The 16,006-nt window shown below is 37.3% G+C and overlaps 1 protein-coding gene across 1 annotated transcript; it reads right to left on the reverse strand.

Moving 5' to 3' along the window:
- Positions 1-2,760: 2,760 nt before the first annotated feature.
- Positions 2,761-14,080, reverse strand: PABPN1 (poly(A) binding protein nuclear 1). The gene is made up of 7 exons (XM_085044415.1): positions 13,682-14,080; positions 11,868-11,982; positions 10,627-10,694; positions 9,128-9,234; positions 7,399-7,486; positions 4,446-4,597; positions 2,761-2,998 (listed from the first exon to the last, which is right to left on the reverse strand). The coding sequence occupies exons 1-7, from the start codon at positions 14,051-14,053 to the stop codon at positions 2,959-2,961; spliced, it is 942 nt and encodes a 313-aa protein (XP_084900541.1). The 5' UTR covers positions 14,054-14,080; the 3' UTR covers positions 2,761-2,958.
- Positions 14,081-16,006: the final 1,926 nt, after the last annotated feature.

Here is a 16,006-nt window from a genome sequence, read left to right on the forward strand (position 1 = left end):
AATGAGCCAAAAATTGGGAGAAAATTGACCAAAAAATGAGCAAAAAAATGACCCAAAATTAACCTAAAAAATGACCCAAAAATGGGAGAATTTGACCTAAAAAAAGGAATGAAATTCACCGAAAATTGACCCAAAAATTGACCAAAATTTAAGGAATTTCACCCAAAAAAAATGAGCCAAAAATTGACCCAAAATTGACCAAATTTGGTTGAATTTCACCCAAAAAAATGACTGAAAATTGACCCAGAAATTGACCAAAAATGAGGAAATTTCACCCAAAAATGAGAAAAAAAAGAGAATTTGACAGAAATTGGGAGAATTTAACCCAAAAAATGACTCAAAAATGGCCAAATTTTCCCCAAAATTTCCCCAAATTTTCCTCCCAAAAAATCCCAAAATTCCCTTTAAAAGCTCCAAAAAAAAATCCCAAAAAAAATAAAAAAAAATCCCAAAAAAATCCCAAAAAAAATCCCAAAAATTCCCTAAACTCCCATCCTCCCCAAAATCCCCAAAATCTCCCCAAAATCTCCCCAAAAACCCCCAAATTCTCCCCAAATTCCCTTTAAAAAATCCCCCAAAAATCCCAAAAAAATAAAAAAAAACCCAAAAAATCCCCTAAAAACTAAAAAACCCCAAATTTCATCCCAAAATCCCTCAGAGACCCCAAATTCACCCCAAAACCCCCAAATTTCCCCCAAAAATCCCAAATTCCCCCAAATCCCTCAGCTGCTCCTCCCGCAGCTCCTCGCAGGCTCAGCCGCCCCTCCCCCGCGCCCCTCCCCCACCCTCCCCGCCCCGCCCCCCCTCGCCCCTCCCCCCTGCTCCCTCTGCCTCCCATCCGGTAAAAAACCCAAAAAACCCCAAAAAACCCCAAAAATCCCCAAAATAAACCCAAAAATCCACCCGGATCGGCGCCGCTTCCGGGTTAGGCCGCGAGCGGAGCGCGCTGATTGGCTGGTTGACTCACGTGGGGTAAAAAATCGACGGTGATTGGGTAATTCGCCCACGTGGGGTGGAGAGCGGCGGTGATTGGCTGGTTGACCCACGTGGGGGGGAAATGGGGGAAGGGGATTGGCTGGGGAGGTGGGAGGAGGTGATTGGCTGGTTGAGCCACGTGGGGAGGGGAAGGGAGGCGCTGATTGGCTGAGAGGGGAAAGGCGGAAGTGGGGAGGAGAAATTGGGGAAAATTTGGGATTTTTTGGGGGAAAATTGGGGAAATTTTGGGAAAATTTGGATTTTTGGGGAAAAATTTGGGTATTTTGGGGGAAAAAAAGGATTTTGGGGGAAAATTTGGACAGTTTTGGGTAAAAAATTTGGATTTTTTCGGTAAAAAATTAGAAATTTTTGGGCAAAAATGAGGAATTTTGGGGAAATTTTGGGGATTTTTTGGGGAAAAGAGTAAATTTTAGGGGAAAATTGGGGAAAAATTAGGATTTTTGGGGAAAAAGCAAAAATTTGGGTAAAAAATCTGAATTTGAGTTTAAAAATTTGGAATTTTCTGGGAAAAATGGAATTTTGGGCAAAAAAAAGTGAAAAAATTGGAGAAAAATTCGGAATTTTGGGTCAAAAAGTGGAAATTTTGGGCAAAAATTGAGAATTTCCTGGAAAAAAATGGAAATTTTGGGGAAAAATGTGGGAAAAATTGCGATTTTTGGGTCAAAAAATGGAAATTTGGGGGAAAATTGAAGGAAATTTGGGGAAAAAGTGAAAAATTTTGGTCAAAACGTAGAAATTTTGGGGAAAAATTCAGAATTTTCTGGAAAAAAGTAGAAATTTGGGGGAAAAAAGTGGAAAAATTGGGATTTTTGTGTCAAAAAAGTGGAAATTTGGGGGAAAAATTTGGGGTTTTTGTAAAAAAATGGAAATTTGGGCAAAAATTGAAGGAAATTTGGGGAAAAATGTGGAAAAATTGGGGAAAAAATTGGGATTTTTCTATTAGAAAGAGGAAATTTGGGGGAAAAATTCAGAATTTTGGGTCAAAAAATGGAAATTTGGGGTAAAAAAATCGAGTTTTTCTGCCAAAAAGTAGAAATTTGGGCAAAAATGTAAAAAATTTGAGTTAAGATTTGGAATTTTTAGTCAAAAAGTAGAAATTTTGGGGGAAAGTTGAGGAAATTTGGGGGAAAAAGTGAAAAAAATGGAGAAAAATTCGGAATTTTGGGTGAAAAAGTAGAAATTTGTGGCAAAAAAATACAAATTTTTTGGGAAATAAATTAAATTTCGGGAAAATAAATTAAATTTTAGGAAAATAAATTCAATTTTCATTTTTTCCACAAAAAACTCAAACTCAGTTTTTTTTTTTTCATTTTTTTTATTTTTCCCAAATTTTTTTTTTTTTTAATTTTTAATATTTTTTCTATTTTTTCCTCCTCCCTGCCCCTCCCCCCCCCCCAAAATTATTCTTTTTTTCCAAAATTCCCCAAAATTTTTAAATTTTTTAGATTTTTTTCCTCCTCCCTCCTCCCGAAACCCAAAAAAATTTTTTTTATTTTTATTTTTTCATTTCAGTTTTTTTTTTAATTTTTTTTTTTTCTTCTTCTTTTTCCTTCAACCTGCAAAACAAACTTTTTTTTTTGGGGATTTTTTGGGAATTTTTGGGAAATTTTTTGGGAAATTTCTGGAAATTTTTTGGGAATTTTTTGAGGAATTTTTGGGAAATTTTTGAGGATTTTTTGGGAATTTTTTGGGGAATTTTTGGGAATTTTTTGGGATTTTTTGGGGATTTTTTGGGATTCTTGGGGAATTTTTTGGGAATTTTTTGGATTTTTGGGGGGAAAAAAGGAAATTTTTGGGGGAAAAAAATCAAATTTTTTTTTGGGGAAAAAACTTGAATTTTTGGGGAAATTCTCAGGGATTTTCCTGAGTTTTTCCCCAAATTTTTTGGGGATTTTTTTGGGATTTTTTGGGGATTTTTTGGGATTTTTTTGGGGGGAAAAAAGGGAATTTTGGGGTTTTTTGTTAATATGGAGAATACCAGGAAGTGGCTCTGGATCGACCCCTGCAAGAGAAAAATGGAGAAAAAAATGAGGATTTTGGGAAAATTTGGGGAAATTTTGGGGTGAAAATGATGGAAAATAAAAAAAAAATAACAAAAATATGAAATTTTAGCAAAATAAACCCAAAATGACCCAAAATTAGAGTGAAAAATGGGAAAATAAATTGAATTTTTAATGGAAAAATTTGGATTTTTGGTGGAATTTTTTTTTCCTAAAAATCTCAAATTTTTCTTTCTAAAAATCTCCAATTTTTTCCTAAAATCTCCAAAATTTGTCCTAAAATTCTCAATTTTTCCCTCTAAAAATCCCAAAATTTTTCCTAAAAACTCCAATTTTTTTCCCTAAAAATCTCAAATTTTTTTCCTAAAAATCCCAAATTTTTCCTAAAAATCTCAAATTTTTCCGTAAAAATCTCAATTTTTTTTCCTAAAAACTCCAAATTTTTCCCTAAAAACCCCAAATTTTTACCCAAAATCCCTGAATTTCATCCCAAAGATCCCAAAAGTCCCAAAATCCCTGGAATTTGCCCCAAAATTTCACCTGAGAGAAGCAAAAATCCACCAAAATTCAACAGTAAAAAACCCAAAATTCATCCTAAAAACCACAAATTTCGCTCTAAAACCTCCAAATTTTGTCCTAAAAAATCCCAAATTTTTACCCAAAAATCCCAAAATCCCAGAAACCCCAAAATCACTGATTTTGCCCCAAAACCTCCTAATTGTGACCCCAAAAATCACCCAAAATCCACAATAAAAAACCAAAAATTTGTCATAAAAACCACAAATTTTGCTCTAAAAACCCCAAATTTTTTCCTAAAATCCCCAATTTTTTCCCCAATATTCCCACCACCCCAAAGTCCCAAAATCCCTGATTTTTCCCCCAAAACCTCCTAATTGTGACCCAAAAAAATCACCCAAAATCCACAAAAATTCACAATAAAAACCTGAAAATTTGGTATAAAAACCACAATTTTTTTCCTAAAATCCCCAAATTTTTTCCTAAAATTCCCAAACTTTTTTTCCATATTCCACCTCCCAAAAGCCTCAAAACCAGCAGATTTTCCCCCAAAAATCTCACCTCTATGACCCCAAAAATCACCCAAAAATCTCAATAAAACCACAAAAATTAATCGTGAAACTCATAAAATTTGCCATAAAATCCCCAAATTTCGTCATAAAAACCCCAAATTTTTTCCTAAAAATCCCAAATTTTTTCTGCATGTCCCAGACCTCCCAAAAGCCCCAAAATCCTCCTTTTTCCCCCAAAATCTCACTGGTATGAACCCAAAAATCACCCAAAATCCATCGAAAAAACCCTAAAATTCGCTGTAAAAACCCCAAACTTCGTCATAAAAACCCCAAATTTTTTCCTAAAATTCCCAAATTTTTTCTGCACACCCCAGACACCTGAAAAGCCCCAAATTTGGAGTTTTTTTCCCCAAAATCTCACCGGTACCCCCGTCCCCGGGGCCGGGCGTAGCTGCTGTAGAATCTCGAGCGAGAAGAGCCGAAAGCTCCTCCCCCTCTGCCCCGGAATCGACCCCGGGGGAAGCCTCGGTCTGTGCTGCTGATCCCGGGCCGGTTCGTCCTCTTGGGGATCACCTGGGGGGAGAAAAAGCAAAGATTTGGGGAAAAAAAGTGAAATTTTGGGAAAAATCGGTGAAAATTTGGTGAAAATGGGTGAAAAAATGAGGAAAATCTGCCAAAAAACGGGTAAGAAAGGGTTAAAAACGGGGAAGAAAGGGTTAAAAATGGGGAAGAAATGCAGAAATTAGGAACAAAATGAGAGTCAAAATTAGTTTACCCTTTTTGGGATGAGGATTTGGGGAAAAAGAGTGAAATTTTGGGGAAAAAGGAAAAAAAAATGGGGAAAATCGGTGGGAAAATGGGGAAGAAAGGGTTAAAAATGGGGAAGAAAGGGTTAAAAACGAGCTTAAAAATGAGAATTAAAAATTGGTTCGTCCTCTTGGGGATCAGCTTTGGGGAGAAAAAGCAAAGATTTGGGAAAAAAAAGTGAAATTTTGGGAAAAATCGGTGAAAATTTGGGGAAAATGGGTGGGAAAATGGCCAAGAAAGGGTTAAAAATGGCAATAAAAGGGTTAAAAATGAGCTAAAATTGGAGAAATTGTGAGGAAAATGGGAATTAAAAGGAGTTTATTCTGTTTGGGATCATCTGTTGGGGAAAGAAATAAAGATTTAGGGAAAAAATCCAAAATTTTGGGGAGAAATTTTGAAAATTTGGGAAAAATTGCTGAAAAAATGGTGAAAATTGGTGGAAAAATGGCAAAGAAAGGGTTAAAAATGAGCCAAAAATGGAGGAATTGTGAGGAAAATGAGAATTAAAAATTGGTTTGTCCTCTTGAGGATCAGCTTTGGAGAGAAAAAGCAAAAATTTGTGGAAAAGAGTGAAAATTTGGGGAAAATCGGTGAAAATTTGGGGAAAATCGGTGGAAAAATGGGGAAGAAAGGGTTAAAAATGGCCAAGAAAGGGTTAAAAATGACCCAAAAATGGAGGAATTGTGAGAAAAATGAGGATTGAAATTAGTTAGTTTGGTTTGGGATCAGCTGGTTGGGGAGAAAAAGGGAGATTTTGGGGAAAAAAGTGAAATTTTGGGGGAAAAATGGTGAAAAAATGGTGAAAATTGGGTGAAAAAATGGGAAAAATTGGTTGAAAAATGGCCAAGAAAGGGTTAAAAAATGACCCAAAAATGGAGGAATTGAGAGGAAAATGAGAATTAAAATTAGTTAGTTTGATTGAGAATCATCTAAATGGGAGAAAAAGGAAAGATTTGGGGAAAAAAGTGAAATTTTGGGAAAAAATGGTGAAAAAATTGAGAAAATTGGGTGAAAAATGGGGAAGAAAGGGTTAAAAAATTGAAAATAAAATTGGAAAAAATCAGAAAAAATTTGGGAAAATTTGGGAAAAATTTGGGAAAATTTGGGGGAAAATTGGGAAATTTTTTTGGGAAATATTGGAAAAAAATTCTCCAAAAATTGAGCAAAAATACACCAAAAAAGTTGAGGAAAAAATGGTGAAAAATCGGGGAAAAATTGGAAAAAATGGTAAAAAATGAGGAAAAATTTCGGGAAAATGAGGGAAAATTTGGGGAAAAATTGGGAAAATTTTGCAAAAAATTCCTCCAGAAATGGAATAAAAATCCACAAAAAATTGGGGAAAAAAAGGCGAAAAAAATCGTAAAAAATTTGAAAAAATTCACCCAAAAAATTGAAAAAAAAATCGTAAAAAATGGTAAAAAAAGGGTAAAAAAATTTGAGAAAATTTGAGAAAAATTTGGGAAAAATTTGGGAAAAGTGAGGAAATTTGGGGGAAAAAATCCTCCAAAAATTGAGCAAAAAGAAACAGAAAATTTGGGGAAAAAAATGGCGAAAAATTGGAAAAAAAATCGTAAAAAATTGGAAAAAAAAAAGGTAAAAAATGAGGGAAAAATTGGGAAAATTTTGGGAAATATTAAAAATAATTCCTCCAAAAATTGAGCAAAAATACACCAAAAAATTGGGGAAAAACATCACAAAAAAATTGGGAAGAAATGGCAAAGAATTGGAAAAATATCAACGAAAAATTGGAAAAAAAATTACAAAAAATGAGGGAAAATTTGGGGAAAAATTGGGAAAATTTTGCAAAAAATTCCTCCAGAAATGCAGTAAAAATACACAAAAAATGGGAAAAAAAATCACCAAAATATTGAAAAAAAAATCACAAAAAATTGGAAAAAACGGGAAAAAATTGGGAAAAATTAGGAAAATATTGAAAAAAAATCCTCCAAAAATTGCCCAAAAAATTGAGAAAAAAAATCACCAAAAATTGGAAAAAAAAGGTAAAAAATGAGGGAAAATTTGGGGGAAAAAATGGGAAAAATTTGCAAAAAATTCCTCCAAAAATTGAGAAAAAATACACAAAAAATTGGGGAAAAAAGGCGAAAAAATCGTAAAAAATTGGGGGAAAATCGCAAAAAATTATTTTAAAAAATCATTAAAAATTGCAAAAAATGGTAAAAAATTTGGGAAAATTTTGGGAAAAGCGAGGAAATTTGGGGGAAAAAATAATCCAAAAATTGAGCAAAAAGAAACAGAAAATTTTGGAAAAAAAATGGCGAAAAACTGGAAAAAAAATCACCAAAAAATCGTAAAAAATGGTAAAAAAAGGTAAAAAATGAGGAAAAAATTGGGAAAATTTTGGGAAATATTAAAAATAATTCCTCCAAAAATTGAGCAAAAATACACCAAAAATTGGGAAAAAATCACAAAAAAATTAGAAAAAAATCACAAAAAATCGGAAAAAAATCACAAAAAATGGTAAAAAAATGGTAAAAAAATTGGGGAAAATTTGGGAAAAGTGAGGAAATTTGGGGAATTTCAGGAAATTTGAGGAAATGTTTTCCTACCTTGATTTGCCTCCCCCTGAAGAGAGATTCATCCAGAGCCATGGAGGTTCTGACAGATTCCTTGTCCGAAAATTCGATGTAGGCGAAGCTGGAAAATGAAATAAAATTGACCAAAAATTGACCCAAAAATCACCCAAAAATGAGGAAAAAAATCACCCAGGAATTAGTAGAAAATCACCCAGAAATCAACTGAAAAATCATTTAAAAAATCACCAAAAATCACCAAAAAATCACCCAAAAATCACTAAAAATTTACTCCAAAATCAACAAAAAATCACTAAAAAATCACCAAAAAAGCAACAAAAAATCACCAAAAAATCACTGAAAAATCATCAAAAATTGAGAAAAAATTGACAAAAAATTGACAAAAATCACCAAAAAGTCATCAAAAAATCACCCAAAAATCACTCAAAAATCACCCAAACATCACTAAAAAATCACCCAAAAATCACTAAAAAATCACCCAAAAATCACTAAAACATCACTAAAAAATCACTGAAAAATCACTGAAAATTGACAAAAAAATTGATAAAAAAATCACCAAAAATTGACAAAAAATCATCAAAAATCCCTAAAAAAATCCCAAAAAAACCCCTAAAAATCACTAAAAAAATCACTATAAAATCACTTAAAAAATCACTAAAAAAATCACCAAAAAATTAATTCAAAAATCGACAAAAAATCATCAAAAATTGACAAAAAAATCACCAAAAAACCACCAAAAAATCACCTAAAAATCACTCAAAAATCACCCAAAACCACTAAAAAATCACCAAAAAATCACTAAAAAATCACCCAAAATTGACCAAAAAATCACTAAAAAATCACCAAAAATTGACAAAAAATCCCCAAAAATCCCTGAAAAAAACCCCAAACTTCACTCTAAAAACCCCAAATTTTTCCCACATCTTCCAGAGGTGCTTAATTAGCATAAATTAGCATAAATTAGCATAACTTCTCCTACCCCTTGGGGTGGCCGCTGTACTTGTCACACAGCAATTAATAACAAATCACCCAAATTTAATTTAAAAATCACCCAAAAATCACTAAAAAATTACTAAAAAAATTACCAAAAATTGACAAAAAATCAACCAAAAAATCTCTGAAAAATCACTAAAAAGTCAACGAAAAATCACCAAAAAATCACAAAAAAATCATCAAAAGTTGACAAAAAAATCACCCAAAAATCACTGAAGAATCACCCAAAAATCAACCAAAAAATCACTAAAAATTGACAAGAAATTGATAAAAAATCCCCTAAAAATCACCAAAAAATCACTAAAAAATCACTAAAAAATCACCAAAAATTGACAAAAAAATCACCAAAAAATCATCAAAAATCACCAAAAATCAATTAAAAATCACCCAAAAATCACCCAAACATCACTAAAAAATCACTGAAAAATCATCAAAAATTGACAAAAAGTTGACCCAAAAATCACCAAAAATCACTAAAAAATCAACGAAAAATCACCCAAAAATCACTAAAAAATCACTTAAAAAACGACAAAAGAATCCTAAAAATCCCTGAAAAATCACCCAAAAATCAACAAAAAAATCACTAAAAAATCACCAAAAATTGACAAAAAATCACAAAAAATCCCCAAAAATCCCCGAAAAAAACCCCAAACTTCACTCTAAAAACCCCAAATTTTTCCCACACCTCCATGAGTGTATAATCCCCATTAAATTAGCATAAATTAGCATAAATTAGCATAATTTCTCCTACCCCTTGGGGTGGCCGCTGTACTTGTCACACAGGATTGTCACTCTGTTCACAGAGCCGCAGCCATGGAAATGAGCCTCCAGCTCCTCGGCTGTCGCCCCGTAATCCACCTGGAAAACCAAAATAAATGGGGTTAAAATGGGCTTTGGGAGCTTGGGGGAGTTTGGGGAATTTTTGGGAATTTTTTGGGAATTTTTCAGAATTTTTTCGGATTTTTTTTGCGTTTTTTTTTAAATTTTTTGCAATTTTTTGGGCAATTTTTTCCCGATTTTTCGCTAATCCAGGTGCCACAATCCACTTGGAAATTCCCAAAAAATGGGGTTGAAATGGGGTTTGGGAGGCTGGAGGAGTTTGGGGAATTTTGGGGAATTTTTGGGATTTTGTCCAATTTTTTTTGCATTTTTTTTCGAATTTTTTGGGGGTTTTTTCAGATTTTTTAATGGATTTTTTTGGATTTTTAAAAAATTTTCTTGCATTTTTTTTTCAGATTTTTTTCAGATTTTTTTTGCATTTTTTCCTGATTTTTTTCCTTTTCCTGATTTTTTCATTTTTTTTTCAGATTTTTTTTCCATTTTTTCCGATTTTTTTCCGAATTTTTTCAGAATTTTTCACAATATTTTTCATGATTTTCTTGGGATTTTTCTCCTAACTTTTTGCTGGTTTTGCCAATTTTTCGCCTGGAAAAATCAAAATAAATGTTCCAAAAAGGTTTTAGGGACTTTGGGGGATTTTGGGGATTTTTTGGGATTTTTTTTGGATTTTTTTGGGATTTTTTTTGGATTTTTTCCGAATTTTCGCGACATTTTTTGTGATTTTTCTTGGGATTTTTTCCTAATTTTTTGCTGGTTTTGCCAATTTTTCGCCTGGAAAAATCAAAATAAATGTTCCAAAAAGGTTTTAGGGACTTTGGGGGATTTTGGGGATTTTTCTCCCATTTTTTCCTCCATTTTTACCCCCAAAAAATCCAAATTTTTCCCCCCAAAAAATCCCATTTTTTCCCCTAATTTTCTAAAACTTTTAAAATCAAATTTTCCTCAAAAAATCTTTCCTCTAAAAATTCAATTTTCTCCATTTTTTCCCCTAAAAAATCCAATTTTTTCCCCCCAAAAATCCAATTTTTCTCCTATTTTTTCTCCCAAAAAATCCAATTTTCCCCCATTTTTTCCCCAATTTTTGCGCTAAAAAAATCCACATTTTCCCCCCAAAAAATCCAATTTTTCTCCCATTTTTCCTCCATTTTTACCCCCAAAAAATCCAAATTTTTCCCCCAAAAATTCAAACTTTTTCCCCAAAAATCCAATTTTTCCACCCAAAATATCCCAATTTTTTTCCCCAAAAAATATCCAAATTTTCCCCCAAAAAATCCCAATTTTCCCCTATTTTTTCCCCCAAAAAATCCCATTTTTTCCCCATGTCCCCCAAACCTCCCAAATTTCCCAATATTTTCTGGTTTTTTCCCCAAAAGTTTGATTTTCTCCAAAAATAATTGGAATTTTTCTCACGTTTCCCACGTAGATGGATCGAGCATCTGCCTCCATCTTCTCCTCCAGAGACATGATCACAGGGCCAGCTGGAAAATGGGGGGAAAATGGGGTGAAAAATGGGAATTTTGGGAAAATTTGGGAATTTGGGGAAAACCTGGGGAAAATTTGGGGGAAAAAATGGAGATTTTAGGTGAAAAAATGGAGATTTTCGGGGAAAAAATGGAAATTTTAGGTGAAAAAATGGGGATTTTGGGGTGAAAAGTGAGAATTTTTTAAGTCAAAATGGGAATTTGGGGAAAATTTGGGGAGTTTTGGGGATATTTTGGGGAATTCTTGGGATGTTTTGGGAAATTTTGGGAGATTTAGGGGAAAAATTGGGGGAAAAAAAGGAGAGTTTAGGTGAAAAAATGGAGATTTTGGGGGAAAAATGGAGATTTTTAGGGGGAAAAGTGAGAATTTTTTAAGTCAAAATGGAAATTCTGGGAAATTTTGGGGAAAATTTTGGGAAAACTTGGGTAATTTGGGGGAGAAAATTGGGGTTTTTAGGGGAAAAATGGGGATTTTTTTGAGTTGAAATGAGAATTTTTGGACCCAAAATGGGAAGTTTTGGAAGGAAAAATGGGAATTTGGGGTGAAAAATGAGGATTTTTGGGAAAATTTGGGGAATTTTTCCCATTTTTGGGTTGATTCTTTCCCATTTTTTGGGGATTTTTTGCCTTTTTTTCCCATTTTTTGGGTGATTTTTCCCAATTTTGATGTTTTCCAGGTGGATTTTTGCTGATTTTTTGTGGTTTTTCCCCATTTTTGAGCTAATTTTTTCACATTTTGAGGTTTTTTGGGTGTTTTTTTCACACTTTGGGGGGTTTTGGGTCAATTTTTTGTGATTTTTCCCCATTTTTGGGTTGATTTATCTCCTTTTTTGGGGTGATTTTCCCAGATTTTGATATTTTCCAGGTGAAATTTTGTGATTTTTTTCCCCATTTTTGGGTCAATTTTTCCCATTTTTCCTCAGTTTTTGGTTGAGTTTTTCCCATTTTTGGGGGATTTTTTGCCTTTTTTTCCCATTTTTTTCCATTTTTTGGTCGATTTTTTGCCTTTTTTTCCCATTTTTCCTCATTTTTAGGTGATTTTTCTCCATTTTTTAGTCAATTTTTTCCCATTTTTGGGGGATTTTCCCCCATTTTTGGGATATTTTTCTCACATTTCAGGGGTTTTTGGATGGATTTTTGTGTTTTTTGCCCATTTTTTGGGTTTCTCACCATTGCCAGGAGGAGGACTCATGTTCATCTGTTTCTCCACCTCGTTCTGAAGCTCTTTCAGCTTTTCTGCTTCTTCCTCCATTTCCCTCACTCGAGCCTTGATGGCCTCCAGCTCCTGGAAATCCCAAAAAAACCATAAAATCAACCCAAAAGTTTAATTAGGAATCGAAAAATCCACACAGGGATCAAAAAACCCACAATTTTTCCACAATAACCCCAAATTTTCCCCCAAAAATCCCATTTTTCCCTCCAAAAATCTGAATTTTCCCTAGAAAAAATCAGATCTTTTCCCCAAAAATCCAATTTTTCGCCCCAAAAATCGGGATTTTCCCATGAAAAAAATGGATTTTTCCCCCAAAAATCCAATTTTCCCCCAAAAAAATCCAATTTTTCCCCAAAAATATCTTTTATCCCTCAAATTCCCACTTTTCCCCTCAAATTTCAGCTTTTACCCCTCAAATCCCCACTTTCATCCCTCAAATTCTCACTTTTCCATCACAAATCCTCATTTTTCCTCCTCGAATCTCCACTTTTATCCCACAAATCTCCACTTTTAAACCACTTTTCCCTCACAAATCTCACTTTAATCCCTCAAATACTCACTTTTCCCTCACAAATACCCACTTTTAGTCCCTCAAATCCACAATTCTACCCAACTTTTCCCTCACAAATTCCCAATTTTCCCCTCAAATCCCCACTTTTAAACCACTTTTCCCTCTCAAATCCTCACTTCTATCCCTCAAATCCTCACTTTTCCCTACAAATCCCCACTTTTAACCCTCTTTTCCCCTCAATTTCCCACTTTTATCCCTCAAATCCCTAATTTTCGCTCACAAATCCCCACTTTTATCACTCAAATCCCCACCTTTCCCCTCAAATCTCCACTTTTAATCCACTTTTTCCCCTCAAATCTCCACTTTTCCCCTCAAATCTCCACTTTTAATCCACTTTTTCCCCTCAAATCTCCACTTTTCCCCTCAAATCCTCGCTCTTCCCTCACAAATCCCCACTTTTAACCTGTTTTTTCCTCACAAATCCCCACTTATCCCCTCAAATCCCCACTTTTAACCCACTTTCCCCTCACAAACCCACACTTTTCCCTCACAAATCCTCACTTTTATCCCTCAAATCTCCACTTTTATCCCTCAAATCCCCACTTTTAACCCAATTTTTCTCCTCAAATTCCCAATTTTCCCCCCAAATCTCCACTTTTATCTCTCAGATCCTCAATTTTCCCTCACAAATCCCCACTTTAGCCCACAAATCTCAACTTTTCCCGTCAAATCCACACTTTTATCCCTCAAATCCCCACTTTTAACCCACTTTTCCCCTCAAATCCCGACTTTTAACCCCCTTTCCCCTCACAAATCCCCACTTATATCCCTCAAATCCTCACTTTTCCCGCAGAAATCCCCACTTTTCCCCTCAAATCCCCACTTTTATCCCTCCATTTCCCACTTTTCCCCTCACAAATCCCCACTTTTCTCCTCAAATCCCCACTTTTATCCCACTTTCCCCTCACAAATCTCCACTTTTTCCCTCACAAATCCCCACTTTTCCCCTCAAATCTCCACTTTTATCCCACAAATCCCCACTTTCCCCTCACAAGTTCCCACTTTTCCCCTCAAATCCCCACTTTTAACCCACTTTTTCCCCTCAAATCCCCACTTTTTCCCTCAAATCCCCACTTTTTCCCTCACAAATCCCCACTTTCCCCCCACTTTCCCGCCCTTTCCCCCCCTCACGCTTTCCCGCCTTTTCCTCCCCCTCACGCCTTCCCGCCATTTCCCCCGCTCTCCCCTCACGGCACTCACCGGATCCTCAATGGCAGCTTCTCCCGCCTCGCCTTCCCCCAGCCCCGCTTCCTCCTCCAGCTCCTCGCCTCCTCCCTCGTGCTGCGGCCCCGGCACCGAGCCGGACGCGGCGGCGGCGGCGGCGGCGGCGGCGGCAGCTCCGCTCCCGAGCCCGCTTCCCCCCGCCGTCCCTCCCGTCCCTCCCCCGGCCCCGCCGCGGCCGCTCCCTCCCCGAGCCCGGCTCCCCCCTTCGCCCAGCGCCGCCTCCTCCTGCCCCGCGGCCGCCAGCCCGTTGCCGTAGGGCGGAGAAGGCTCTCCGGTTCCGCCGCTAAGCCCCGGGCCTGCGCCGCTCGCCGCCGCGGCTCCTCCGGCAGCAGCCGCCATGGCCGCCATGGCCGCCCGCCCGCGCTGTGAGGGGCCCTGAGGGGGCGGCCAATCAGGGAGCGCCTTACTACATAGTGGGCGAGTCCAGACAGGCATTACCCAATCAAAACGACGCGTCTCTGATTGACGGCTAAACCACCTAATAAAATTCCCGAACATTGAGAACCAATCGCAGCGGGGTGACTCCGCTTCCGCCAATAGGATTAGAGACAGGCGGGGCTAAGCGGCCGACAGCCAATAGGAACAGCGGAAAGCCGGGAGGCGGGAAGAGCGGCAGCCAATGGCAGCGGCGAGGCAGCGGCTAAATCAGGGGTTGGACTGTGGCTAAGACAACCAATAGAAACGCGCCTTACATCGATAGAGGGGCGGCGGCCAATAGGAACTCGCGTAACGGCAGGAAGGGGTGAACCCTCAGCCAATCAGCGCGGGGAGGCGGGGTCAAGGCGGAGCTGACCAATAGGAAAGCACGGGGGGCGGAGCTTGGTGTTAAAGGCCTCACGCCGCTTCTTCCTCGCCTGCCGTTAATTAATTATGTTAATTAGCGCGCTAATTAGCGGGCTAAAACGGGAGCGGGCCTGGTGGCGCGGAGGGGGTTAATTACCGCGTTAATTAGCATATTACCGAGCAACGGGCTCATTAAACCGCCGCGGATCGAATTATTAATTACGATTGAATTATTAATTAGCGGCGCGGAGCTTCATTAGCGGCAAGGGTTAATGAAATCCGGCCGCGGCCCCCTTGAGGCGCCCCGCGGGGTTAATTAACAACCGCTAATCAGCGGGGCGGCAGTTAATGAGTGAGCTATTAACCCGCCGGGGAGCAATTAATGAGGCGTTAATTGCGGTGGGGGATGGGCAGGGCGCTGAGGGGAGGGGGCGTGGCCAGAGCCGGTGGGCGTGGTTTGAAATCCCATTGGGAATAATGGGAGGGGGCGTGGCTTAAGCACTGGGCGGTGTTTACCTTATAAGGAGATTGTGGGCGTGGCTTAAATCCCATTGGGAGCAATGGGAAGGGGCGTGGCTTGTGGAGTGGGCGTGGTTTTACCTTATAAGGCGATTTGGGGGCGTGGCTTAACGCAGAGCACCACAAAGCCTCATTGGTTACAATGGGTGGGCGTGGTTAAGGGAGGGGGCGTGGCTTGGTTGCCATTGGGTTGAATGGAGGGGGCGTGGCCAGCGCTGAGGGGAGGAAAAGAGCGGGAAAAGGCTCGCGCCGGGGGGCGTGGCCAGCGCTGAGGGGAAAATGGCGGGAAGGCGTTGAGGCGAAAATTGGGGTGAGAAAAGGGGAAATTTGGGGTGAAAAATGGGGAATTTGGGGTTTTTGTGAGGGGAGTTGGGGTGAAAAATGGGCATTTTGGGTAAAAAATGGGGATTTGGGGTGAAAAAATGGGGAATTTAGTGTGAAAAATGGGGAATTTGGGGCGAAAAATGGGGAATTCAGGGTTTTCATGAGGGGATTTGGAGTGAAAAAAGGGAATTTCAGGTAAAAAATGGGGAATTTGGGGTGAGAAATGGAAATTTGAGGTAAAAAATGGGAAATTTGGGGTTTTTGTGAGGGAATTTGGGTTAAAAAAATGGGAAATTTGGGGTTTTTATGAGGGGATTTGGGGTGAAAAGTGGGAAATTTGGGGTGAAAATGTGGGAAATTTGGCGTTTCCATGAGGGAATTTTAGATTTTTCTGAGGGAGTTTTGGAGTTTTATGGGGAGAATTTGGGTTTTTTTGAGAAAATTTGCGTTAATTTTCCCCAATTTTGGTCACTTTGGGATCTTTGTAAGGCAATTTTATTGATTAAATATAAAAATTAATATTTTTAAATTGAATTTTTAGTGATTAAAAATAAAAATAATTTCTTTTTAGGAACTTTGTAGTGACTAAAAATGAAAATAATTTTTATAGGAAATTTTACTGATTGAAAATGAAAATAATTATTTTTAGGAACTTTTAGTAATTAAAATAATTTT

This window comes from Lichenostomus cassidix, unplaced genomic scaffold, assembly GCF_008360975.1.
Source record: "Lichenostomus cassidix isolate B80296 unplaced genomic scaffold, HeHo_3.0 HiC_scaffold_36, whole genome shotgun sequence".
NCBI lineage: Eukaryota > Metazoa > Chordata > Aves > Passeriformes > Meliphagidae > Lichenostomus > Lichenostomus cassidix.